General features: G+C 40.8%; 1 protein-coding gene across 7 annotated transcripts in view; it reads right to left on the bottom strand.

Annotated features, from left to right (window-relative positions):
* The window catches only part of APC (APC regulator of Wnt signaling pathway), a 147,630-nt gene that overhangs the window by 56,123 nt on the left and 64,389 nt on the right, over positions 1 to 27,118 (bottom strand). For 6 of the 7 annotated variants that reach the window (XM_087958053.1, XM_087958051.1, XM_026673209.2 and 3 more), the window contains exon 3: positions 4,003 to 4,155. In XM_087958053.1, coding sequence (XP_087814179.1) covers positions 4,003 to 4,137 — 135 coding nt within the window. In that variant the 5' untranslated portion in view covers positions 4,138 to 4,155. Of the gene's footprint in view, positions 1 to 4,002; positions 4,156 to 27,118 lie in introns of those variants that run through there. The other variant, XM_087958055.1, reaches the window with a different exon arrangement.

A 27,118-nucleotide genomic window follows, 5' to 3' on the forward strand; every position in this document is an offset into this window, starting at 1 on the left:
ATACATACATATGTGTGTGTGTGTGTGTGTGTGTGTGTGTTTTCTTAAGTTTTCGTGGGTACTTACATGTATGGTATTCAGCTTTGTTCGGGTATTTTCCCACGTCATTATAGTTGTGCTTTTAAAGTTGTAGCAACGTTTCGGCAGAATCTCATCTGCCATCATCAGGCTTCTGTATTGTGTTCGTCTGTGACTCAGACTTTCACAGCCGTTTCTGTTTTAAATTTGGTGCTAGCCTACTGCTGTGCCAGAATGGTTTTTTCTTCATCCTGATTGATTGGGAGTCTTGGTCTGTGTTTATTGGTCTTGGAGTTTGCTGTGTTCCTCTTGATTGGTGTTTCTAATATCTTCTGTCTGTTTTGTAGCTTTTTTTGTCTTGATTGGCTGGCAACATTGTGTTTCCTGTATTGGAGGCTTTTAGTGCGGCTTAGCTCTAAGTAGACGGACAGCTATCATTTATTAGGAAGCTAGGTTTCATCTGGGTGCCTGGTTGGGGTGGTATCGGAGGGGTCTGTTTGTGCCCCGGTGTTTGCCTGGCTTGTGGTGTGGAGATTTTTTGTTTGTGAGTGCAGGCTTCCAAATAACTGACAGTCTGGTGGAGTCATCTCTTCTATTCATGCTTTCAGGTCTTTTTTCAATCTCTATGGCTTCTCTGATAATTCTGTAGCTGGGGTTTTCTATAGTGGCTAGGGTTTTGGTGCCATTGAAGTTGATGCTATGACCTGTGGCTTTCATGTGTTGGACTAGTGAGGAAGTCTGTTCCAGCTTTTTTACGGCATTTTTGTGTTCATCTAGGTGGGTACTTATTGTTCTATTGGTCTGTCCAATGTATGTGGCAGGGCATCATGCGCAGGGGACTTCATATATGCCTTGGTTTTCCAGATCAATTTTATCTTTGCGGTTTCTTAGGATGGCTGCTATTTTTCTGTCTGTTTTGAAGGCAGTCTTGATGTGATGCCTGTGAGTATCTTACTGATTTTGTCTGTAGTACCTCTTATGTAGGGCAGGACAGCTGTTCCATAGGTCTGTTCATCTTCTAGGTCTCCATTATGTCTCAGTGTGTTTTTGTGGATCAAACCGGTGGTTTTGCTTTTGTGGAAGCCGTTGGCTATCAGTACTTTAGTCAGGGTGCATAGTTCAGTCTTTACGTGTGTCTTGTCTGCCAGGCATTTGGTTCTGGCGATTAGTGTTTTGGCCACGGAGTTTATCTGTGCTGGGTGGTGGTGGGATTGGGCGTTGAGGTAGATGAAACCTAGCTTCCTAATAAATGATAGCTGTCCGTTTACTCGGAGCCAAGCCACACTAAAAGCCTCCAATACAGGAAACACAATGTTGCCAGCCAATCAAGACAAAAAAAGCTACAAAACTGACAGAAGATATTAGAAACACCAATCAAGCAGAACACAGCAAACTCCAAGACCAATAAACACAGACCAAGACTCCCAACCAGTCAGGATGAAGAAAAAACCATTCTGGCACAGCAGTAGGCTAGCACCAAATTTAAAACAGAAACGGCTGTGAATCTGACTTACAGACGAACACTATACAGAAGCCTGATAATGGCAGATGAGATTCTGCCGAAACGTTGCTACAACTTTAAAAGCACAACTATAATGACGTGGGAAAATACCCGAACAAAGCTGAATACCATAAATGTAAGTACCTGTGAAAACTTAAGAAATAAATAAATATAAATATAAATATAAATATAAATATATATATATATATATATATATATATATATATATATATATATATATATATATATATATATATATATATATATATGGGATGTTCGCTTGGTTGGTATTTTCCCACGTCATTGTAGTTCTTTAAAGTTGTAGCAACGTTTCAGCAGATTCTCATCTGCCATCATCAGGCTTCTGTATTGTGTCCGTCTGTGGGTCAGACTTTTACAGTGGTTTCAGATTTAAATTTGGGGCAGCCTATTGCTGTGCCAGAATGGTTTTTTCTTCATCCTGATTGGTTGGGAGTCTTGGTCTGTGTTTATTGGTCTCGGAGTTTGCTGTGTTCTGCTTGATGGGTGTCTCTGATATCTTCTGTCTGTTTTTTGGCTCTTTTTGTATCTTGATTGGCTGGCAGCATTGTGTTACTTTAATGGAGGCCTTTAGTGCAGCTTGGCTTCGGGTAAATGGACGGCTATCATTAGTTAGGAAGCTGGGTTTCATCTGGGTGCCTGGTTGGGGTGTGTTTGAGCTGGAGGTATCAGGGGGGATCTGTTTGAGCCCAGGTGTTTGCCTGGCTTGTGGTGTGGAGATATCAGAGGCACCCATCAAGCAGAACACAGCAAACTCCGAGACCAATAAACAGAGACCAAGACTCCCAACCAATCAGGATGAAGAAAAAACCATTCTGGCACAGCAATAGGCTGCCCCAAATTTAAATCTGAAACCACTGTAAAAGTCTGACCCACAGACGGACACAATACAGAAGCCTGATGATGGCAGATGAGATTCTGCTGAAACGTTGCTACAACTTTAAAAGAACTACAATGACGTGGGAAAATACCCGAACCAAGCCGAACACCATACATGTAAGTACCCGCGAAAACTTAAGAAAACAAATATATATATATATATATATATACATACATACACACATATACATACATACATACATACATACATACATACACATACATATACACGTACATATATAAAATTGATTATTCAAATGATTTTAGAAAAACAGAGAATAGGGTAATGTAGAAAAAATTATGCTATTATGACCAAAAAGTGTGGAATGAAAATTAAATAAAATTTTATAGGTTAAACTTGGTTAAATGGAAACAAAAAGGAAACTTAATTTTCTGTTTTTTTTCTTTTTCTTTATTGTATACATATTATATTAGATAATGAAATAGAATATGTACTTGATTATATAAAGGATATGAGAAAATAGAGAATATGGTAAACCAGAAAGAATTATATTGGAAAGTGAAGTATTTGTAATGAGAGTGTTATATTATGATTAAAAAGGAGGGGAATGAAAATTTAATAAAATTTCATAGGTAAACTTTGGCTATGTGGAAACAATAAAAATATGAAATGGTTATATGAATATCTCTGGAATAAATACAAGATTAATTGTAGACTGGGGGATATAGCACGTGGATCCTGAATATATTAGTTTTATTTTTACTAATTTTTGTTTGTTATATATTGGCTGTGAGAAAGTTAATAAAGATAATAATGAATAATGTAAAATAAAATAGGTGGTAAGCTGAAAATGGAAATAATAGGGGACAAAGTGTGGAAAATATATGTGAGGATGAAATGTTTTTGATATTGAATTAATGCATTGAAATATGAAGTGAGAACTTAAAGATCAGTGGAATAGATAATCATTTGATATAAAATTATATAAGAAAGTTGGAAATGTAATTATGACTATGTATAAATGTTGTAACTTGGAATCACGTTGCTCACTTGAAGAGATGTGTAAGAAAGAATCTGCAATCCAAACAGTCAGTACCTATACATGAGTTATTCAATTTCAAATAATTCTGGGTCTTCCCTGGAGCACATTTCAATCTCCTTCTCTGTGTAATAATGCACTAAAGATATAATTAGACAACATTTACACACAGAAGATGCCCCTGTCATCTCTGATGAAATTGAAACCTTAGAACATGCTTTCCAAAGGTATAGATTTTACAAGGAATTGATCTCAGCCTAAAGATACAAAGCATATGAAGAAGCAGCTCTCATCATTAATACGGCAGAATTGCCAAGTTTATTTAAGAAATTGTATTATATGGGTATTATCTTAAATAGTTGTGGGGATATAAACACACACACACACACACACACACACACACAAATACAAAAGAGGTCTGCTACAACAAAGAGTTTTTTAAAGAGAAAATCAATTATCTAAAAGAGCAAAGCTCAATATCCATTGTATTATGGGGAAAATCATAGAGCCTTGCAATCCAAACCACAATCCCAAAATGCTTTTAAAGTAAAATTATTTTCATACCTTCATATTAGATGCTTCACTTTCCAGTTTTGTAAGATGATTTGAATTATCTTCCAGTTCTTGTCGAAGATTTGAGTTCTCCATTTTTAACGCCTCTACTTGTTTTAACAACTGATCATATGACACTGCAGCCATTCTGGGCTACCCCAGGACCTGAAGCAAGTAGAGAATAAACATTTGGTTTCATTGGGTCCAAGAAATATATCATGCATTTTTTTTTAAGGACATTACTTCCCATCTAAATAATTTATCATTGCATTTTTCATGTATCGTAAAAATGTCTTGGAACTTCAAGTAATACTCTATTTAAATATAAAGTACAGAGCATATCTGCTTACTTTCAGCCCAGAGTTGGCTGAAAGATGGACACCTATGTAGAGTAAATGTTTTAAATAAATAAACTCTTGAATGCCTTTACTTCAGACAATATAAAAATATCCACCAATGAAGACTTTCCAATTGTACAGCATGCATTTCCATATAGACAAACAATATGCTTGAATTCATTTGTGAAATAATTCAGAACCAATTAACATGCTGTAATAAATAGATAAGCCCCTTAATTCAATGTACTAAAATTAAGGCAGACTCAATTTCTCACCATGGAAAAAGGGATGAAAGTAAAATATTAAAGTTCAAAATGAGCTGAGTTTGCAAGAGATACCAAAAATAAAAAAGACTATCTTAAAAATAAAAGTAAAGTCAGAGAGGATGTACTGTAGGTTCAGTGTGACAAAATAGTATGAATTGATAATGGGTGATGACCAAAAGACAAAACTTCTGAACTCCTATTTTATGCATGTCTTTTTTCAGAACAGAAATAGAACCCTAGATGGTCATTCCACCTCTGAGAGAACAAAGAATCTGCAATTTAGGAGAGGCAAAAGAGACAGAACTTACCTAATTTAAAGAAATTCAAGACTTCAGGCCAGATGTATCAAGAAGTAGCCCTTGGTTTCTGATAGCAATTGGGATAGGAATTGCCATCGCTAAGTAATATGGCTGTAAAGTACAATGTCATGTGAATGCATTGCTTTGTGACGGCAGTTCCAGGAGCCCCAGTTGCCTTCATTAAGCAAGGATTGTGTGTGCCGTTAAGCAAGGACTTCAAGTGATGTTTACTTCCAACTTCCTACTGGCTTCCCCACTGCTTATGGGAAGCCAGCAGAGAACATTATAAATCGTCATTACATGACTGTGGAAATGCTGCGGGGCTGGAACTCTGAGAACTGGTTATAATTAGCACTCATTCAGCTGTTGAACAGTTGCTGAACAAATGTTCAGATCACAAGGTCCTAACCTCTATATCTCAGGATACAGAAGGAACTAAAAGAAGCAATGATAGGAACACTTTTGGTAATCTTTGAGAACTCCTGGGATACTGATGAGGTCACAGAAATCTGGAAAAGGGGCATTGGTCTTACCTGAGATGCTCCTTCTCAGAAGGTGGAGATAGGATCCAGGCAATGTGGGTTGTCTCTGATCTGCTAGCTCTTTAGACTGAATTGTTTAAACTGAGGACACGCTTTCTGCTCTCCAACAGTTCCCGGTGTTCATGAAGTCGAAGTGATTCCAGAGGTTGATCACCAATGACTGTCCTCTCCACACCCGCACTAGACAGTCTTCAGGGTGGGGCTGGATCCTATCTCCACCTTCTGAGAAGAAGTGTCTCAGATAAGACCAATGTCCCTTCTCCAGAGTGGTATCGATAGGATCCAGACAGTGTGGGACCAAAGCTAATGTCCTATGGGAGGGTCTCCATCTGATCTTGAGACTGCTGTGCCATGAGTACCCTTTGCAAGACCCATCTCCCAAAAGCTGCCTCTACTGAGGCAAAGGTGTCGAGCCGATGGTGGCGAATAAGAGGCGTAGGTGAGGACCAGGTCGCTGCTCGACAGATCTCCTCCACCGAAGCTTGTGTGGCCCAAGGCACTGTTGTTGCTGCGCTTTGCGCGGAGTGCACTGTAATAAGATTCGGTCTTTCCAGGCCATGCTCCTCATAAGCCTTGGCAATGCAAACTCTAATCCATCTGCCAATGGTCGATGGGTGAGACTTTTTGTCCCATAGTAGTCGGCCAGAACGAATGACAAAAACATGGGCAGGGTCCAACCGCAGGACCACCTGGTTGGTGTGGAAGAGGCAAAGATCTTCCTAACCAACAGGGCTGCCAGCTCCGATATCCTCCTGGCCGATATTATGGCCACGAGGAAAACCACTTTATATGAAAAAACTCTAAGGCTGACAGATCTCAGTGGTTCAAAGGGTGCCTTTGTTAAGTGCCTGAAGCACCTTGGAGAGGTCCCATATGGGAAACCTATGTACCACTGGAGATTTGAGGTAAGAAGCATCTCTGAGGAACCTACGGACCACTGGGAGCTGGGCCAGGGACTCTAGTCAACACCGCTGAAAGGGCTGCCACCTGCCTGCGAATTGTTGAGGGGGCCAGGCCCTTATCCAGCCCTGCCTGCAGGAAGTCTAGTACTTGGGCCACTATAACTGAAATGGGGTCAAGCTCCCTCTGCCTGCACCACAGGCAGAATACCCTCCAGGTCGCGTCATAAATTCTCATTGTTGATGGTCTCCTGGCAGCCTGAATGGTGTTAATTATCCAGGAGGAGTTCTCCCCTGTCAGAATTCTCCTCTCAAGTGCCAGACGGCCAATTGGAATCACGGAGGCTACAGATGGTCTATGGGCCCCTGGCTGAGGAAGATCCTTTCAGGGGGAATCCTCCACGGTCTGGTGACTGACAGGCCAAGCAAGTCTGCGAACCATGGATGTCTGGGCCAGTGGGGCACGAGGAGAGCACCTCCGCCTTCTCGATGATCACCCTCCTGATCATAGCCAGTATGAGTGGTAATGGTGAGAAGGCATAAAGAAGGCCATGAGGTCACCAACACCGGAGAGCATTGACCCATTCTGCCCCCGGTGATGGGAACCCGGAAAAGAACCTTGGCAATTGCGTATTTGTGGGAGATGCAAAGAGGTCTACTATCGGCATGCCGAATCAATCCGTCATCTCCTTGAACAGAGCTGGATGCAGGTGCCACTCGGAATGATCCACCATGGACCTGCTCAGCCAGTCTGCTCGCACATTCTTTGCCCCTGAGATATGCTCTGCCTTCCTTTCCACCCAATGACACAACCGCTCTGCCTCCCTCGTAAGTGGTTGTGAGTACCCCCCTGGTGGTTGATGTGGGCCTTTGTGGGCCTTTGTCCATCAGAAGGAGCAAGTGCTGTTCCGTAATCTGGCTCTTGAATTACCGAAGGGCCAGGTGCGCTGCTAGTAGTTCCAGTCAGTTTATGTTGAATTTTAACTGTCTCTGACCACCTGCCCTGAGGAACTTGGCCCTGGCAATGTGCCCCGCAGCACAGAAGGCTGGTGTCCGTTGTTATTGTTAGTCGATCCTGCTCTCAGAATAGTGACCCCATGGAGACAGCTGAGGATGTCCACCACAGCAGAGATGTTAAGACTTTCGGGGGGACTCGAACTCATTGATGAATTGCTCCGCCTTGCTCTCTGATATGGGAGCAGGAACCATTGCAATGCTCTTGCATGTAGACGTGCCCAGGGCACAATTGCGATTCAAGAGATTAACTTGCCTAGTAGTTGAGAGAGCAATGACAGGACAACTCTGTCCTTTTGGATCTATGCCATTAAGGCTTTGATGTCATTCTGCCGGTCTGGTGAAAGGTATACTATGCCGTCTGAGGAGTCTATGACTGCCCCCAGATGCAATATGTGAGTTGAAGGTGTTACGTGGCTTTTGCTGAAATTGATAGAAAAGCCGTGGGTACTCAGCGTCTGCATAGTGATTCTCAGATCTTCCTCGGCTCGACTGACGGATGAGGCCTGTACCAGGATGTCGTCCAGATAACAATGTATCTGGGCCTATATAGTTCTGAGATGAGCAGTCAGCGCCGCAAAGATCTTGGTAAAGGTTCTGGATGCTGACACCAGTCCAAACGGCAGGGCCCAGTTTTGTAAATGCCTGCCCTCATAATAGAATCTCAGTAATTGATGATAGTCTGGCCAAATGGGGACATGCAGGTACGCCTCAGTGAGGTCGATGGATGTTAAATAATCCCCGTTCCTGACACTCTCTAGTATGGATTGCAGAGTGTGCATTTTGAATCTGCGGTAAACAAGATAGCAATACAGACCACTGAGATTGAGAAAGGCTCTCCATTCTCCGAGCTTTTGGGGATGACAAATAGTATTGAGTAAAATCTGTGCCCCTCCTGTTCTTTTGGAACAATTTCTATGGCCCAGATAGCTAATAGCTTCCTCCATCAATCTTCTCTTGGCAGTGTCCTTTGACCAGGGACAATGGATCAAGAACCTTGGGAGGGGGGGTGGATTGTAATTCTAGGGAGAGACTATGTCTCGTCATGCTTCATACCCACGCATCCGTAGTGGTCTGCTTCCATTGGTCTGTGAAAATGTATAGCCTGCCATCAATGGGAGCTTCAATATAGCAGTCACCCAGATCTTTGAAATGAGTGGTGAGCTGCCCCTCAAAAGGGCCGCTTACTGTGAGCCTGGGGCCTGCTTTTGTCTCAAGAGCCCTGGTCAACTGGAATTCCTGCCTCTGACCAAATGGACCCTGAGTCCGTTGAAAGCTCGGCCTGTAGAAGGGGGCCCGAAAGGACCGACAAAAGGATGGTACAAATCTATTGTCGCCCCTTCAGGAAATGGAAGGTAGAATCCTTCGCCTGTCTCTGGGTTCCACAAGCACTGGTTCCAAGGAGTCCCCAAATAGTTTGTCTCCCTTATATGGAGCAGAGGACAACTTCCATCTGCGCTTGGTATCAGTCTGGCAATGTTTGAGCCACAGGAGGTGTGCGCCGTCCTGCTGATGCGATGGCCTGAAAGGCAAACTTCGCTGAATTAAGTGTGGTGTCGGCTGTGTACTCTGCCGCCACAATCACCTTGTTGAAATCTTGGTGAGTTCTGATGTCATTGGCAGGTACCCATTCTTGCATTTGGCACAGCCAAATCAGCGATGATCTGGTGAAAAAAAGATGCTGTGGTAGCAGTCTTTACTGCCCACACCGCAGCCAGGTGCGCCTTGCGCAATGTCAGTTCAGATTTTTTTATCATCTGCTTTCAGGATGTCATCAGCGTCATTAAGAATTGCCAATGACAATGCTAATGCTAACACCAGTTCATCCACTTCCGGGAGCTGAAGAGTTTCTGCCAGGGATATGGCCATGTTAAAATATTTTTATCAAATGAAATGGCATTGGAGTAAGCGCCCGGCAAGTCCAGTTATCATTGGACCATGTTGAAGAAGAGATTTGGTGATGGAATCCACCTCCATCGGTTCAGCAAATAAAAAGATCACCGGGGTCAGACCCACCTAGAGGAGTGTCTGGAACAGCTGGTTCCAAATCAAGCCAAGTAGCACTTTTCAAGTAGCCTTGAAAAGTAAGGATTTGAACAAATGAGTCTGAAACAGCCCTTTAAAAACAGGCTTGTCAATGGCTCTGCCATCATCATTGGATAGATCCTGCTTAATCTCCCCCTCCTCTACCGAGCTCTCAGAGTGATCAATTCAGACGAGGCTGGTGAGGGAGGATCTTCAAACCCATGCATATCCAAATTGAGCCTGGTGTGGACTAACTAGACAGTGGGCAAGGGAAGGCCCTGACATTGGCAGTGTGGGTTGGCGGGACTGCATAAGGGCAGCCGCATAGCCCTGGTGGACTGCTGCCGAAATCCATCTTTGTATCTCTGGTGGCATATTGGCATCATACTCCCCTCCCCCCCGGCAGAGCCCCACCGAAGTGGGAAGAGGCCTCGTTGAGTTCAGCAACACCTGGTGACAAGGTGCCTGAAAGGGAGACTGCCTAAAGGGACCCATCCTGGGAGCCAAAAACGTTCCCTGAGCACTGCCCAGCTCTTAAGAGCCGCAGGGTGGCCAACCCTGCGTTGCAGTCCCACCACTCTGACCTACAATGCTGGAAAAATCTAGAGGCTGCCCCATATCTTCTTGAACCTCACTTAAAGGCCTAGCTGAGTGAGTTTTTCTGCTTCTTTGACCTTTCTGGCGATCTGTTTCTCCAAGGCTTTTTGAAGTCTACGCTCAGCCTTTTCCTCAGCCTTGGAAACACTCTTAGATGAGATAGCCTTAGCCTTCAGCTTGGCTGCTGCCTCCTTGGCTGATCTACTTGACCTGGTAGAAGCCCTTCTGGATCCTTTAAAACTAGCTTGAGCCCTGACCACAGGTTGAGATGTGGTCAGACTGCTGTTGGTGTCTGCCATCCTACCACTTACCCCTTTATCTAAATAATCTAATGTAAGGCTTATTTGTTTGTTTTTAACAAACTAAATAGTTCCCTATTAACTGTGATAAGGGAGGACCGGGCTCAGCTACCTTGGAAATGCGCTCCTTCCAGGCAGGCAGCCCGTGAGGTTACTAAGGCCACTAAATCCGGCAATCCGGCTATTATGTCTGTGGTATGAAGGGAACTGTCGCTGTCCTTCAACTAGACAAGTCAGGGAGGATAAAAAGATTTTGTCAAACCTTTGCAGTTTGCATTACCTTGCAAACCACTGCCAGCTGTTCCGAAGAGCAGAGTTTTGAAAGAGCAAGTTGCTCTGGGACTGCACTCCCTGAGGGGCAGGCGTCCCAGAGCGCACTTGAAGTAACCAAAAAAAGAATTGGCATGCCAGCCAGGCAGGCCTCCGATCAAAATTTTTGGGCTGATTGGTGATAGGAAAGGTGCTACACAGCTGATCCATGGCAGACCGATCTCCAGGTCTACCAGGTACCATGGGATTTCCTCCTTGAAGGACAGGTAGCCTCAGGAATCTCAAGATTGTGCCACTATTCTCTCCTGGAAGCTGCGGCTTAAAATGATGCTCTTGCCAAAACCTCGCATCAAATGGCGGTATGAAGAGCACTTTCCAGCTGATCTTCGGCAGACCGAACTCTGAGTCTGCCAGGTACTCCAGGAGTGCCTCCTTGAAAGGCAGGCAGCCCCAGTAAGCTGTAAATTGCGCCACTTTCCCTTGTTGCTGGCTGCGCTCCCTCTTGGGACAGGCAGGCACCACCATACTCACGCTCTGTCACTTTCTCTGATCACTAAATAAGCTTCAAAAACAACACGAGGAAACCTTAGAGCGACTCAAGCCAAAGTCTCTGGTTGCTAAATTGAGAAACTAATTTGATGCTAAGTCCAATTGCAATGACAACAAATCTGAAGAAACACAGAGTGCCACAAGACACATCTGCAGAGCTCCAGATTGAATTAAACACTGGGGACCATTGGAGAGCTGGAGGCATGTCCTCAGTTTTAACCAATTCAGTCTAAAAAGCTACCAGACCAGAGACAACCCACACTGCCTGGATCCTATCGACACTACTCTGGAGAAAGGCAACTGTCATCCCAATCTTCACAAAAGGGAAGAAAGAAGATACAGAAAACTACTAGTCAGCTTGATATTTATGCTGGACAAGATTTTAAAATAATGATCAAGCAGTATGTTTATAAACACTTTGATAGGTGTGCTACAATTAGGCAGTTAGAATGGCCTTGTTATAAAGAAATTTGCCTAGCTAATGTAATCTTTATCTGTGACAGTTATAAATTTAGTAGGTCAGAATAATGATATAGACATGATGTATCTGGATTTCAGTAAAGCTTTCGACAGAATACCTCCTTATTAATAAAATTGTATAACATGGCCTAGATCAGTGGTCACCAACCAGTGGTCTGCAGCCACTGGTGGTCCGTGAGAAAATTTTGGTGGTCCGCAAAGAAATGTCTCCCCCAAAGCACCCCCTCAAAGCAATTAATCCAGGCTTCATGGGAACACAAGGCTGCGCCAACCACATGGCCCACCCACCCTCTGGCCCCCCACCCTTCGGCTGGGCGCAAACCTGCAAAAAGCAGTGCAGCCCTTGCCGGCCAAGATGAGATAATGGTGCTATTGCAGCAAGAGGGACTGGCGGCACAGGCGGGCTGAAGCAGCGATAGAGATGGCTAGAAAGTGCAGGAGCACCGTGCTACTTGCATTTGCATGGCATTTCTGCACCTTCCAGTTCACCTCTCCTGGTCTGGGCTCTTCCTCGATGGCCGTGGGCTGTAGGGATGGCCCGGGGCAAGAAAAATACCAGCTGTGGTGGTGGGAGGGGCAGAGTGGGCAAGTCTGCACTCACCATCCAGTTCAGAGATCCGGAATGGGACATCGGTGTCAGTTTTCTCGTCTCTCTCTGCTGCCCCCCCATCGCTGTCCAGGGAAGGCACAAGAAAAGCGAGCAGAAACATAGCTCTTGCTGGGGCGAAAGAACAGAGATTGAGGAAGGCACAGGCAACAGAAGACACAAGCTGCCACCTTTAAAAAGTGCCGCTTTCTGTTGCCAGTGCCTTCTGATCTCTGCTCTTTTGCCCCAGCAAGAGCTGTTTCTGCTTGCTTTCTTTTCCTGGGGGAGCAGCAGTGACATCAGGGCTGCTCTCTCCCTCAGCAAGCCAGGCAAAGAATTACAGGCAAGCGCCCGGAGAAATGCGTATTAGAAATGCCAACACACGTTTCCAGCGTGTTCTCCTCTATCCCGAAGTAGGATTGAGTGGGGGGAAGGGAGCAGGGGGAAGGGTAGGAGGGAAGGAGAAGCCCAGCTGGCTTCCCTTTGGCATGGGGCGGGGGTGGGGGAGACCAAATGCCCAGACCAAAAGAGCGCCAAGGAAGACAGGCTCCTAATAAACAGCCTGTTTGTGCAGGTGAGAGCTTGAGCTTTTATGGGCTCAACACCTCCCCTTCTCTGCTTGGAAGTGGTGAGAAAAATCTGGAGCTAAGCCTTGGGGAGTCCTCTTCTTGTGTGGAGGCTGAAAGTGGGGGTGTTGCCTGGTTATTAGGAGCCCGTCTTCCTCAATGCTTCCAGCCCAGCCCTCCTTCCCTCTCCCAACTCCAGGCAGCCACACGTGGCAAAGGAGGGAGAGGTTTCCTGACTAGGGGGAAGATATGAAATCAGGAGACCAGATTGGGGGGGGGCTCTGCTTTTCTTCCATTTGAGGGGGAGCTGGTTCCTCCCCATCCAGATCTTCCCAGCCTCCAGGCACCATGTGGTTTCTTTTAAATGCCAGCAATATTAAATCCTCCTCTTTCCCCCCAAAGGATGAGAGAGGCCCCACCTTTCTCTTCGTTCTGCCCCACAGTTATGATTAAGCATTTACAATTTTGTTATGTATGTATGTATGTATGTATGTATGTATGTATGTATGGCCTTCAGCTTTATATATATATATATATATATATATATATATATATATATATATATATATATATATATATATATATATATATATATATATATATATATATATATATATAAATTTAATATTAAATTTATATTTAATATAAAAAGTAAAATTTTATATTAAATATATTATCTTTTTTTTAAAAAAAACATATTAGTGATCCTTGGGATTTAAAAGTATGAGTTTGGTGGTCCCTGAGATCCAAAATGTTGGCGACTCCTGGTCTAGATGACACTATTGTTAGACTCAGGAATTGATTAAATAACTGTATTCAAAGAATGCTCATAAATAGTTCTAAGTAACTTCAGTTTGAAAAGCAATATTGAAAAAAATGCCCCAGGCCTTTTTATGTTTTGGCCAATGTTTAATATAAAAGAGATATTTATGAAGTTTGCAGAAAACACAAAACTTGGAAGGGTGGCTAATGTTTACATAAAAGAGAAATTCCAAACAATCAAAACAGATTTGACCAATAAGAAATGAACAATTTAACTAATAAAATGTAAAATTCTGCATGTATAGGAAAGTTATAAGGCACAATTATAGGATGGGTGGCTTGGCTTACATGATCACAAGTCAAACATGAGTTAGTAGTGTAATGCAACTGTTATCTTGGGGTGTATCCACAGGAGGACAGAATCCAGATCATGAAAGGTAACTGGGACTGGGACTTGGCCTCACTTGTGGAGTACTGTCTCCAGCTCTTCATAAACGACAATGACAATTTGAAGTAAGTTCAAAGTATCAAGATGCTGGAAGATCGAGAAACCAAATCCTATAAGGAATGATTAAAAGATCTAAGATATGTTTATCTTATAGAAAAGATAGATGAGAGGAGATATGACAACAGTCATATGTGAAAGGCTGTTTCACAAAACAAAGAGTACTTACTTTGATACCCCAGAGGGGGAGCACATCGTCTGAACTTACTTCAATTTGTCACTGTCATTTATGAAGTTAAAATTACAAAGGAGAAAGTTCAGGTTAAGTATCAAGTGGAACAGGCTACCATATGAAATGGTAAGTTCTTCCTTGATGAAAGTCTTGAAGCAGAGACTGAATGGACATCTGTGGGAGCTGTTTAGTGGATCCTGTATTGACTAGAAGTTAGATTAGATGGTCTCTAAAGTCCACGTGAATTTTATGAAAAATGGATATGCTTCTAGGTAGCTACAGAAAGGATAGCAGGCAGTGGTTTCACCAGTATGCCTGATGGCAAGTACAGTACTTATATACATGGATGTTATGTAACAAACATTCCATCTGAGAATGTTATTAAATATAATATACAAACCTATTTTCCTACTTTTTTCTAAAAAGATGAAATAAAATAAAAATAGAAAGCAAAGAATGCACCTAAATGAAATATATTAAAATGTGAGTGAAATCTTAGTTCTAAAACAGTAAGTATTCAGCCATGGATGAGCAACAAGGTATTTTGGATAGGAGTACAGTTAAGCAATTTCCTTGACTCCAAGGACTGTGTCAGTTGCTCCATGCATGTATATACAAATATTCCATTCATACCAGGGGCATGTGAGATGACTTGAGAAAAGTTTAATTCAGATATGAACTATGTTTATCAGTAAATTTTAAAAAATCAAATCTTTCTTGCTAATTAGTTTGTTCCCATTGATTTTCCTGGCCTAAATTAGATACATATGTGTAAGTGTGAAAATATGTGCATGTGTATAAACCAGGGGTCTTCAAACTTGACAGTTTTAAGACTTGTGGACTTCAACTCCCAGAATTCCTCCTCCAGTCATGTTAGCTCAGGAATTCTGGGAGTTGAAGTCCACAAGTCTTAAACTTGCCAAATTTGAAGACCCTTGGTATAAACAAATCACTTTGAAAGAAACATTAAGATATGAGAGAACTTAAGTAATAAATACATGCAATTTAATTTAACTTGATACAATTAAGACCAATTTATTTATGTTTATATTTTTAATAACCTGCATATTCTGGCAACTTGTTTTTCCTTTTGGTTGCTGATTGGATAGATCAGTAAGAAATAACAAAATTAAGGACTATCTGGGAATTATTTTTAAAAATCCCCAAAGAAGGAATAGAAAATCATTTGCATAATATTCCCAGGAAAACTGCACAAACATATCCATGAAGCCACCAGGAGCTGAACTCAAACTGAAGAAAAATGTACTTTCCATTCTATTTGATCTGTGCTTTGTAATACCTCAAAGATGAAAGACCTCAAAGATATTTCAAAGATGAAATATGACCTTCAAAGTTATTGAAATCTGCTTTATATATGAATGCAAAATGCCTAACTCCTGAGATTATTATTTCCAGCATCTGTGACCTCTGGCTATACTAATACTATGACAGGTAGTCTTTGACTTATGACTGGTCACTTAGTGACTGCTTGACCCAGTTTACATATGACCTAGTTTCAAAGTTAAGACTTCTGCAGTGTTCCTGTGATCATTCATCTTTACAACTGACCGCAGAGCTACTGCAGTATGACCCCACCTATTTCTCATCCCCCCACCAAGCCGGGTCCCCATAGACTTTGGGCTAACTTCCCACTATACCAGCTCCCACACAATCCTCCCCACCTACTCTTATCACAATTGCTCACTTACTTTGTTCCACCTTTGTTCCCCCACCCCCAACAGCTTTTAGTCTTCTTTTCTAAGCCAGGCACACTAGAAGCTAGTGGGTAAAATGAAGCTGAGAGACATTTTCTCCCCTCCCCACAGTTTCTAGTGCCCCGGGGTAGAAAGAAAGGCTCGAAGCCACTGGTGGTGGGGGAAAGAAAAGTGGAATAAAGCTCTCCCACCTTAGTTTTTCTCTACAACTATTAGCATGCCTGGCTTAGAAACTGTAAGTGGGAAACAAAGTTAGGATAAAGCTCTCCCATTTTTGTTTCCCCTGCAGTTTCCAGCATGCCACATCCCTCAATATCGCTAAGCTGTATTGCTAGGTTGTGTCCCTAGGATTCTCCAAAAATGGTGCTCGTTTCTGGGATAGACAGAGAAGGAACAGTGTGTTTTTCTTCTCCAACATAACCTGTGGAATTTCCAGAAGGACATCCACAGTAAAAAATAAGTGAGCAATATGTGATGGTGGTGGAGTATAGTGTGTGGGGATCTGGTGGGATGGCAAAGCAGGCCCAAGGCCTGCAGAGATCTTAAGAATGGGAAACGGAGCACGGGATGCTTCAGAGGATGGGAAAAACCAAGACAGGGCTTGCATTAGGCTTCCCAGTGACCCTGAGGTACCTTTGCTCCACTTAACAACAGCATTGGGGAAAACAGGAATGGGAGTCACTCAATGGAATAATCATGTGGATAGCCATCACAACTTGCACTAATGGGAAGACTCATTATAGTCATACATCAAGGACTACCTGTACATTTGATGCCTGGCTTCCATGTCATCAATTCTTATTTTGTATTTGCTGCAGAAATTGCAAATGTAGGCAATTTTGTTATTTTCACTTTTAAACCCATTTTAACAAAGATATTCGGGGGGGGGGGGGTTCAATTTTTTTTTGCTACCAGTTCTGTGGGCATGGCTTAGTGGGTGTGGCAGGGGAAGGATACTGCAAAATCCCCATTCTCTCCCCACTCCAGGGGGAAGGTAACTGCAAAATCCCATTCCCTCCCCACCTCACTAACCTGCTTTCCAGCTCCGTTCTCCTGTGCAGGGCAACAAAAGAAGACCCAGCCGATCAGCTGGGACTTGGGAGGCAGAGAAGAGATGGGGGCGGGGCCAGTCAGAGGTAGTATTTGCCAGTTCTCCAAACTACTCAAAATTTCTGCTACTAGTTCTCCAGAACTGGTCAGAACCTGCTGAATACCACCTCTGTCTCCCTGGATTGTTAGAAATCAAATTTATTCTTTCAAAACAATTTATTATGTTCCAAAATAGATCAGGTTTTAATCAATGCTTAGAAGGTAGTAATTTTGGGGAAAATATTATTAAGTAACAGACAAAACTTATATTCTTCATTGCAATCATTTTTCAAAACATTTTCAAGCTGAAAATTTGCATATTAAAAGATGACTACACAACCTGAAACCTACCTAGTAAACATTTGCATCAAGAATTGGGTATAAATATATTGTAAATATGCAGATTGCCTGCAGAGTATCATTGTACCCAGAGAGACTAATTAATGTGTCAAGACTAATCTGTCCACTCTACTTTTCCATGTTAAATGCATATTTTTATTTTAGTAAAAATGATGGTTAGATTTGAAAGGAGTAAGGATTTATACTCTTATCAAGAGTGAAAAAGGTAGATAATGAAGTGCTAATTGCTAAAGTAACACCTTAACAGGATTAAAGAAATGTAGGACTTGATGAAAGGAAAGGATTCGCTGAAAAAACATAATGTTGTAAAGAGCCTACACAGCATCCTGGCCTCCACTGAAAAAGTTTAAGGAATAGTTGGAGGAGTAGAAGAAAAAGAAGAGTTAGTACAGAGCTATCATCCACCTTATTTATCTCTTTTAGAGGGCTTCAAGGGCTGCCTTACATTAAGAACACTACAAGAGTATTTAAAAAAATAATCATATTAGTATATTGCCTCTTCCCAAGATTGCATAGACTCTAAATATTACATGCAATTGGTAAAATATTAGCTAACCATTCTGGCTCGTAAAGAATTACAATATTGAGCATTTATTCAAATAGAAAAAATGAAACTCAGTCAATCTTGTTCTTGCAAGTGCCTATCAGCATAATTTCTGATTTGTCTGGATTCAGTTTCAGGCTATTTGTCTTATTCAATAGATATCAGTTCAAACAGTAGTTCTTAATTTCAAATGTTCTTCGCTTAATGACCCTATCTGGGGGCGGGAATTTCCATCACTCAGCATTGTCTAAGCTGAGCATTGTCACTTAAGGTTAAATGAAATATGTTACCACACCACTTAATGAGGGCAATTCCAGCAGTCCCAGTTGCAGTTCTTAGGCCAAGACTTTGCCCTCATTAGGCAAGGGCTTCATGCTTCTCCTGCCCTGTCATTCTTGCTTCTGCTTCAGCCCCTACCCACTCTATCTTGCTCTTTTGGTAACCCTGCACTCTGCCACTCCATCCTCAGCTTCCTCCTACCAACCTTCACTATCTCCTTCTCCTGCTTACAAGGTCTACCTGGGCTGGCCCTTTGCAAGGCAGCTGCTGGCAGCACAAGTCGTTGGGAATGCTACATGCACCCAGAAACTGCTTTGGAGAGGGACAGGCAGGTGAGCTATTCCAGCAGGAGGAGGAGGAAGATGGTGAAAGTCTCCTGGGGGTGATGGAGGGCAAGATGGTAGAGGTGCAGAGGGCAGGATAGCTAAAGGGCCAGAGATGGGGGGCAGAAAGGCAGGAGGGAGGAGCTGAAGTGCACTTGGCAACTGTGAATGCTGAGTCCTCAAATTTTGATCACATGACCATGAGGTAGCTGCAACAGCGATATCTCCAAGGACAAATTATAAATATCATTCATTCAGCGCCATTATAACTCTGAACAGTCACTGGCAAATGGTTGTTAAACGAGGAATAGCTGTATGAAGCAGTTATAAACTTTCGTAACAAAAATTTGAATCATCACCAGAAACTAATATCCAGTTACAGAACAACACTGAATCTTCCAAATAATTTAAATATGAAGTAGTATACTATTTAAATATTATATGTAATATTTTAATGTTAAATAATATTAAATATTGAAGAGCATTTACTACTACTAAACAGTGCTAATACTGATTATTATGCATACTATTTTAATGTTTAATAATTTATATATCTTGTCTGCTTAGACAAAAAACAAAGAGATACTTTAAGACAGGGGTCCCCAACCACCGGTCCGCGGACGTACTGGTCCGTAGAACAACTCCTACCGGGTCGCTGGTTGCTGGCGCCACCATCTTTTTGATGAAAAAGTGCTTCCGTGAGCTTTTCCGGGTAGAAAGCTCACCGGAAGCACTTTTTCATCAAAAGATGGCGGCGCCAGCTGATGCCAGACCGGGCATGGCACCCAGCTGATGCCGGGCCGGGCGCGGCATAAAAGGTTGGGGATCACTGCTTTAAGAGATGAATCATTGACTCCTATAAGCCAGGCTTTCGGCATTCACAGTTCAGGCCATCAACTAGAAGTGTCAATTGGCTTTACCACCCAGGAAGGATTAGAAGCCATAGTCTATACAGCAACTTTCAAAAATAAGAAAAATCTTAAAGGTAACTCAATATGGGTTTCAGTAGAATAATGTATCTGTAACAAAGACAAGTTTTTACCTTCAATTAAGAGAATGTGAATCTCAAGTAGCAATGCATACCAATTCCCTTGCTGTAAAGATTTTCATTAACATATTAGCTAACAGACTATAGAAATGTATTTCAGATACCAAACTGCTTTTTAAAGGGTTACAATAGGTTTACCATCAATACAACAAAATATATAAACAAAAAAAAAGAAAGCTACACTATTTTTTGGGGATGGAGAAAAAGCCTTTGACAACTTACAATGGTACTAAATAAAATGAATCCTGCAGAAGAGATGCAAACTTGGGTTAAAGGTATATACAAATGGCAAAAAGCAATGATGTCTGGCAGAGTTCCAAATCAGTAAACAGACAAGGCAAGAATGAACATTCTTTCGTTTACTATTTATCATTGCAAGAGAAATATTGGCAAAAAATAGTCAAAGATGATAAACAAGTAATAGGCCTCAACATTTGTGAAGAAGAATATAAGCTTAAAATGTTATGCAGATGATGCAGTATTAATTGTGATAATTAGTTCATTTCAGTTAATGAAAATAATTTACAATTATGGAGAATTATGGAGAACACTTTATATAAAATCAGTGTTAAGAAAACAAAAATAATTACAGCCTTTTTAGTACAAGGGAAAATCAACTTCTGCCAGAAGAAATTTGGTTATCCTATTTAGCAAAATATTAGTTTGGGATCAACATGATACAATCAAGAAATATTTAAAAATAACAATGTCAAATTATGGCCACAAATTAAAAGAGATCTTGAATGATGGAGGAACCTAAAGCAATCTTTATTATAGGATCTTTTACAATTTTCAAAATGAATGTATTTCTCAAGATAAACTATTTCAAATGGTACCAATCGGAATATCAGAGAGAACATTACCTAAATGGCAAGAAACTGTCACTACATTTATATGGAGAGGGGAAAACACCCAAAATCAAACAAAAATTCTATGAGACTACAAAAAAAGATGATCTCACTCTCCCAAATTTCAAATTACATCATAAAGCAAGCCTGTCATGAATATTACAGTGGCTAAAATTCCCAAATAGCAGAGTGGCAATTCTGGAAATAGTTGGCTTAGCTGATAGATTTCATAGATATTTATAGTATATAGAGATATGAAGGAAGATAAATATGTTAAACATTATTAAACAAAATTTGATAAAGATATGAAATTATACAAAGGGAATAATAAGCCCAATAGTTTCATCTCTGGCTTCTTCAAATATGTTTCATTTTTCAGATAATTACAGCAAGAAAAATGAGACTATATATATAGATATGGTTAATTCAGATTTTGCAAATTTACTGAAAAGGACTACTTAATGAAGACTGGAATAAATCATGGGTGATGTATTTACAAATTGCAGGAAGGATAATATCAGATGTCAAGAAAGAAGGATATTAAGAAAAAAGAATTTGAAATGTTCATGCAAAACCAATACTATGTATAAAGGCACATATATAAACTTTATATATGATGCAAGATAGAATAAATAAATGATATGAAAAAGTGGATGCAAAATTTCAAAATTTCAAATAGTTGCAACACAATAATGGGAAGAATTATGACTTAAATCTAAAATAAATTACACACCAATTAACAACTTAAAGGAAAATGGATACAAAATGTTATACTGATAACTGATTGGTCCTTAGAGAATACACAATGATGACAAAATTAATATACTCACAGGTACACTAGAAGTTTGACCAAATTTAAGCAAGAATGGTTTCCATACATACAAATATCATACAGTACAGCAAGTATATTAACTTACAGTTTGGTTTCTAAGGGGCCTAAAAGAAGAAATCAGAAATCCAGCAATTCTTTTTAAATTTCCTTTTTATTTTTCAACATACTTTTTGGTATTTTAAACCTTTTAAAATTTCCTTTATCTATTTCCCCCCTTTATTAACAAGTTTTAGATAGACAGACAGAGTGTAACAATACAATGGAAACTTTAATATTAAGCAATCAGTTTAAGATTGAAATCTTTATCATATAACAAATGCGATGAAAATCAGAGTGAGTCTTTTTCAATGTTATATTCAAATGAGAATAAAAAAGTCAATTGATTTTATGCTTGTAAATTAATAGTGAGAGATCACTTCTCTATACTCAACTCTAAATTTTCTAAATAATAGAATGTTAATCATCTCAAGTAATCCATAAACATCACTATATTGAAACAATATAATGTATCAATATTTATAATGATACAATGAAAAGCAAAACAAATCTAGCAATTTCATTCATATAAATAATCTGCAGGAAGGGGGACTTCCGGTTTGAGCATCTTTGGCGACGGACCGAAATAACGATCATGCGTGATTTTGATACATGCTCGCCGCTGGAGCACCCCGAGCCAGCTGGATTCGGGGCTAAGCCATCCCGTAGAGATGGTGAGGGGGGTGAGACCGCCAGCAAGGTCGAGGAGAGCCGCATCTCTCCTCCCCTGGTTGTGTGCCTGGTTGGGGTGTGTTTGAGCTGGAGGTATAACGGGGGGTCTGTTTGTGCCCAGGTGGAACACACTTCCTCACTAGTCCAACACATGAAAGCAACAGGTCATCGCATCAACTTCAATGGCACCAAAACCCTAGCCGCTATAGAAAACCCCAGCCACAGAATTATCGGAGAAGCCACAGACATTGAAAAAAGATGTGAAAGCATGAATAGAAGAGATGATTCCACCAGACTGTCAATTATTTGGAAGCCTGCACTCACAAACAAAAAAATCTCCACACCACAAGCCAGGCAAACACCTGAGCACAAACAGACCCCCCTGATACCTCCAGCTCAAACACACCCCAACCAGGCACCCAGATGAAACCTAGCTTCCTAATAAATGATAGCCATCTGTTTACTCGGAGCCAAGCTGCACTAAAAGCCTCCAATACAGGAAACACCAAGTTGCCAGCCAATCAAGACAAAAAAAAAAGCTGTAAAACAGACAGAAGATATTAGAAACATCAATCAAGCAGAACACAGCAAACTCCAAGACCAATAAACACAGACCAGGACTCCCAACCAATCAGGATGAAGAAAAAACCATTCTGGCACAGCAGTAGGCTAGCACCAAATTTAAAGCAGAAACGGCTGTGAAAGTCTGACTCACAGACGAACACAATACAGAAGCCTGATGATGGCAGATGAGATTCTGCCGAAACATTGCTACAACTTTAAAAGCACAACTATAACAACGTGGGAAAATACCTGAACAAAGCTGAATACCATACATACACATATACATACATATACATACATACATACATACATACATACATACATACATATTAAGAACATAGTGTGTGTTTTAAGAATGTACCAAGCAGGATTCGATTGGAAGTTATGTACTATATTGAATGTTATAATTTTAATGGCATAAATTGAAGTTTAAATCAGAGTTGAATTGATAAAATTAAAAGATATAAAGGTGTCATTGCTCCAATTAGTAACTACAGGGGAAAATTCGTTTAATGAGAAAAGATAATATGAAATTGAAAAAGGACAGACAAAAGTATAAATATAATGATTGGAAAGACATTGAAACTTAGAAAAAGGTATATAATTGCATTTAGATATGAGATAATTAAAAATAAAGTTGAGAAAACCAAGGGAGGGGAAAAATTATGCGGAAAATGTTAAAATAGTAATAAGATATGGATTATTTAGAATACAAAGATCAATATGAAATTGAGTTTGTGTCTGTACGAAGAAGTGATAACCCAGAATCATGCTATTCAAAAAAAAATGTTTTATTTGTATTATGTTTTTGTGAAAATGCAAATAAAATTTATATTAAAAAAAATAATCTGCAGGAAGGATAATGATAGGGTAAAATATGAAAACATAGAAAGCACTAATTTTTAATAAAAGATATCAGACAAGCCAAGGGCAAAATTATTTAAGACTACAAGACAAAGTAGAATATGATGCAAACTGTTAGCTATGTTATTAATCTTAACTATTAACCTTAGCTATGTTATTAATCTTAACTATGAATGATAATCCTACAAATGATATTTTTGGAACAATTGATTCTAACACACCAAGATCTCATTAAATCCTGTGAGATAGACAATCTAAAAGAAAATGACAAAAGAAACAGCAGTACAAACAAATGTTCATATGTTTATAATTTAGATATTTTGTATCCCCTGATGATATAAATGATTCCTCTGCCAACCCATCATACAATGACTATATATATTGCCTATAGAAAATGTTAAGCCACAAGTACAATGAGCCAAAAGAAATGTTTTTATACTTTGGTTTACTATCCAAAAAACAAGCCATGATATATTATTCACTGCCTGTTTCCCCATTGTAGTAAGTCATGAACAAACTACATTATGACCTGCTCAAATGAGTGATCTGAGCCAGATGTTCTCGTAATACAAAATTCTAGCTTTGAAATGGTTTCCCAATTAGCTCATGTATAAGACAAATAAGGTGGAAACAAACACCTCAGGAAAAATCGCATGAGTTTTCCAAGGCAAAGAAACATGACTTCGATCATTATAAGGGCTCTTTTACAGCATGCTAACAATTCAAAAGATAGATGGGACAGTTTCTGGTATTTTATTAAATTGTTATTTTTCATTATTTTTATTTTAACAAGTATGTAACAAGTGCTGCATATAGTACTGATAAAGGTACTGTAGATATATATTTTTATTAATAGAGGATGCTATGACACTGAAATTCAGTTTCACTACTCCATCTTCTGATGATGAAAAAAAACTGCAGCTATTTCACTGTCACAGACCAAGCAAAAACTGGCAGAAGGAGCAGGAAAAAATACATAGAAAAAAACAGAAAAAATATTGAAACAGAAGAACAACACAGGAGAAGCAGCAGAGTGAATTGGGAGGAGGCAAGAATACAAAGAAATTAATCAAATGAAATGAGTAACAAAGTGGAGGAGAATTGAAGTGGAGAAGAAACTGATGTAAATGCACATACAAAAGACAATCAGAGGGAGCAGAAAGCAATGGATTAAAAATAAGAAAAAAAGTGCAGCAGCAAAGAAGGAAATGCACTGCCACAAGTGGAAGAGCATTCAGGCAATAAGTAAACTGAGTAGGCCTAGAAGACAGAAGTGGAGGAAGCAGCAATATCAGAAAATTAAAGGGGTGATAGAAGGGGCTCCAAATTAGGAAGAGGAGGAGAGTGATGGAAAGAGTATTAACAAAGGGCAGAATATTGAGGACAGGAGGTTGAATGCACTTTAACTTGAAGCAACAAACAGGCCTGGGGAATAGAGGCAATGATTTCATCAGATAGCATTTTACTAGAATTTCAGCACTCCTGCTCTAGGGCTATTCAACATGTTCTGCACGTATATTCCATACTAGCACTTCATGTGCTTCCAAAGTTTATGATTAGGAAGCATTATTTGTCACTTGCACTGTATGGCTTAGGTTTTGTCTTCCTCACTGCAATTTAGTGAATATATATTATTGATTATGGTTTTCTTAACATATAATACAGTATAAATTCAATCCAACTAAGAGATCAGTGGAGTTGCATTTTCCCCATTCACCAAGGTTTTCATAAAAGTTAGCGAGGATGTGGCTTAAAATGTCAGTTGAAATTAAGTTAACAGTAGTTTCTCTGACCAACAGATGACAGATCAATGCCATTATTATTAGAACTGCTTTATAAAGCCTTAGTAAGGTCACACCTGGAATACTGCAACCAGTTTTGGTCACCACATTATAAAAAGATGTTGAGATCTTGGAAAAAGTGCAAAGAAGAGCAACTAAGATGATTAAAGGCCTGAAGACTAAAACATATGAAGAACGGTTGCAGGATTTGGGTTTGGTTAGTCTAGACTCTAGAGAATAGAAGGGATGTGATAACAGTATTCTAGTATTTGAGAGGCTGTCACAAAGTGGAGGGGGTCAATTTAATTTCCAAGCACCAGAGGACAGGACAAGAAACAATGGATGGAAACTAATCAAAGAGTGAAGCAACCTGGAATTGTGAAGAAACTTTCTAACAGGGAGGACAATTAACCAGCCTGTCTTCAGATGCTGTGGGTGCTGGAGGTGTTTAAGAAGAGACGGATTGTCACTTGTCTGAAATGGTATAGGACAGTGGTGGCTAACCTTTTTGGGCTCCTGTGCCAAATATTGTGGGCATGCTTGCACACTCGCGTGCTAGCACCGAAAAGGCAATGTGTGCCCCCCACGCCCCCTATGCATGCACACGCAATCCCCACCCACCCCCACCACCCCCTTCCCTGCACTGCATCTCACAGCTGATTTTCAGCCAGTTTGAGGCCTTTTTTGCCCTCCCAAAGTCTTCAGGAAGCCTTCTGCAGGCTTTTCAGGCCAAAAACTAGGCCCATTTCATTACTTCTGGTATTTCCGGAAAAACAGGAAATGATGGAACTGGACTAGTTTTCAGCCTTAATAGCCTGCAGAAGCCTTCCTCAAGCCTCTGGGAGGCCGAAAATCAGCTGTGAGGCATGCACATGTGCAGTGAGGTAAGTTTGCCTGCAGCTCGTGTGCTGGCACAAATGCCTCTGCATGCCACCTGCGGCACACGTGCCATAGGTTCGCCATTACAGATCTTCTGCTTGAGCAGATGCTGGATTAGAACAGGGGTCACCAACCTTTTGGACCTCAGGGACCACCAAACTCACAGGGACCACTAATATGAATTTTGACTGACGGTGGCTTGCTGACATTGGTGGGAGAGGGAGGGAGAGGGAAAGAGAGGGAGAGGGAGAGGGGGAGAGGGAGAGAGAGGTGATCTAACCTCTCTCTCCCTCTCTCTCTCCCACACACATACAAGGCAGGGGTGGGATTCAAATTTCTTAACAACCGGTTCTGTAGACATGGCCTAATTTGTGGGTGTGGCTCGGTGGTCATGTGACTGGCTGGGTAAGGCTTGTATGTAAATATTATATTTATATAAATATTGATTTTTTTATTTAAAAAGAGCAACTTTTACCCAAAATCAGGCAAAGCAGGCAGGCAGACAGAGTTGCTCATAGATTCATTCAGAGACCCACCTGAGATCGGCTACCTGAGTCTGTCACATAAAATTTGCTTGCAAGCATACTCATAAAATTTGCTAGCAAGCAAACTCACAAAATTAACTCACAACACACCATGTACATAAATATTGAGTTTTTTATTTAAAAAGAGCAACTTTTACCCCAAATCAGGTAAAGCAGGCAAGCAGATTGAGTTGCTCACAGAATCACAGATTCACTTAGAGATCTTTGTTTCTGCCATCGGCTATCTGAGCCTGAATTGAATAATAGAACCTTCAGTCCTAAGGGAGATTCAGTCCTAAGGAAGGGAAGATCTAAAGATTAGCTAGAAAGCAAGAAATGCAACAATTTCCTGCTTTCTAGCTAATCTAAATCTCCCGGCACAGCAAAACAGTTGATGGTCGGGGGGGCGGGGGGATAAAAGGAAAAATAGCAACTTAGAACTAGGTAAGGAGTGGGCGGGGAGGGTTCTCATGGGCCATGTGGGCGGGACAGACTTGTGTTCCTGCGCAGCCTGAATTAATTGCTTTGGGGGGTGCTCTGGGGGGTGACATTTCTCCGTGGACCATCAAAATTTTCTCGCGGATCACCAGTGGGTCGTGGC

The sequence above is a fragment of the Notechis scutatus genome, chromosome 2, assembly GCF_049901735.1.
Source record: "Notechis scutatus isolate UNSWTSFEM ecotype Mainland chromosome 2, rNotScu1.2, whole genome shotgun sequence".
Lineage (NCBI taxonomy): Eukaryota > Metazoa > Chordata > Lepidosauria > Squamata > Elapidae > Notechis > Notechis scutatus.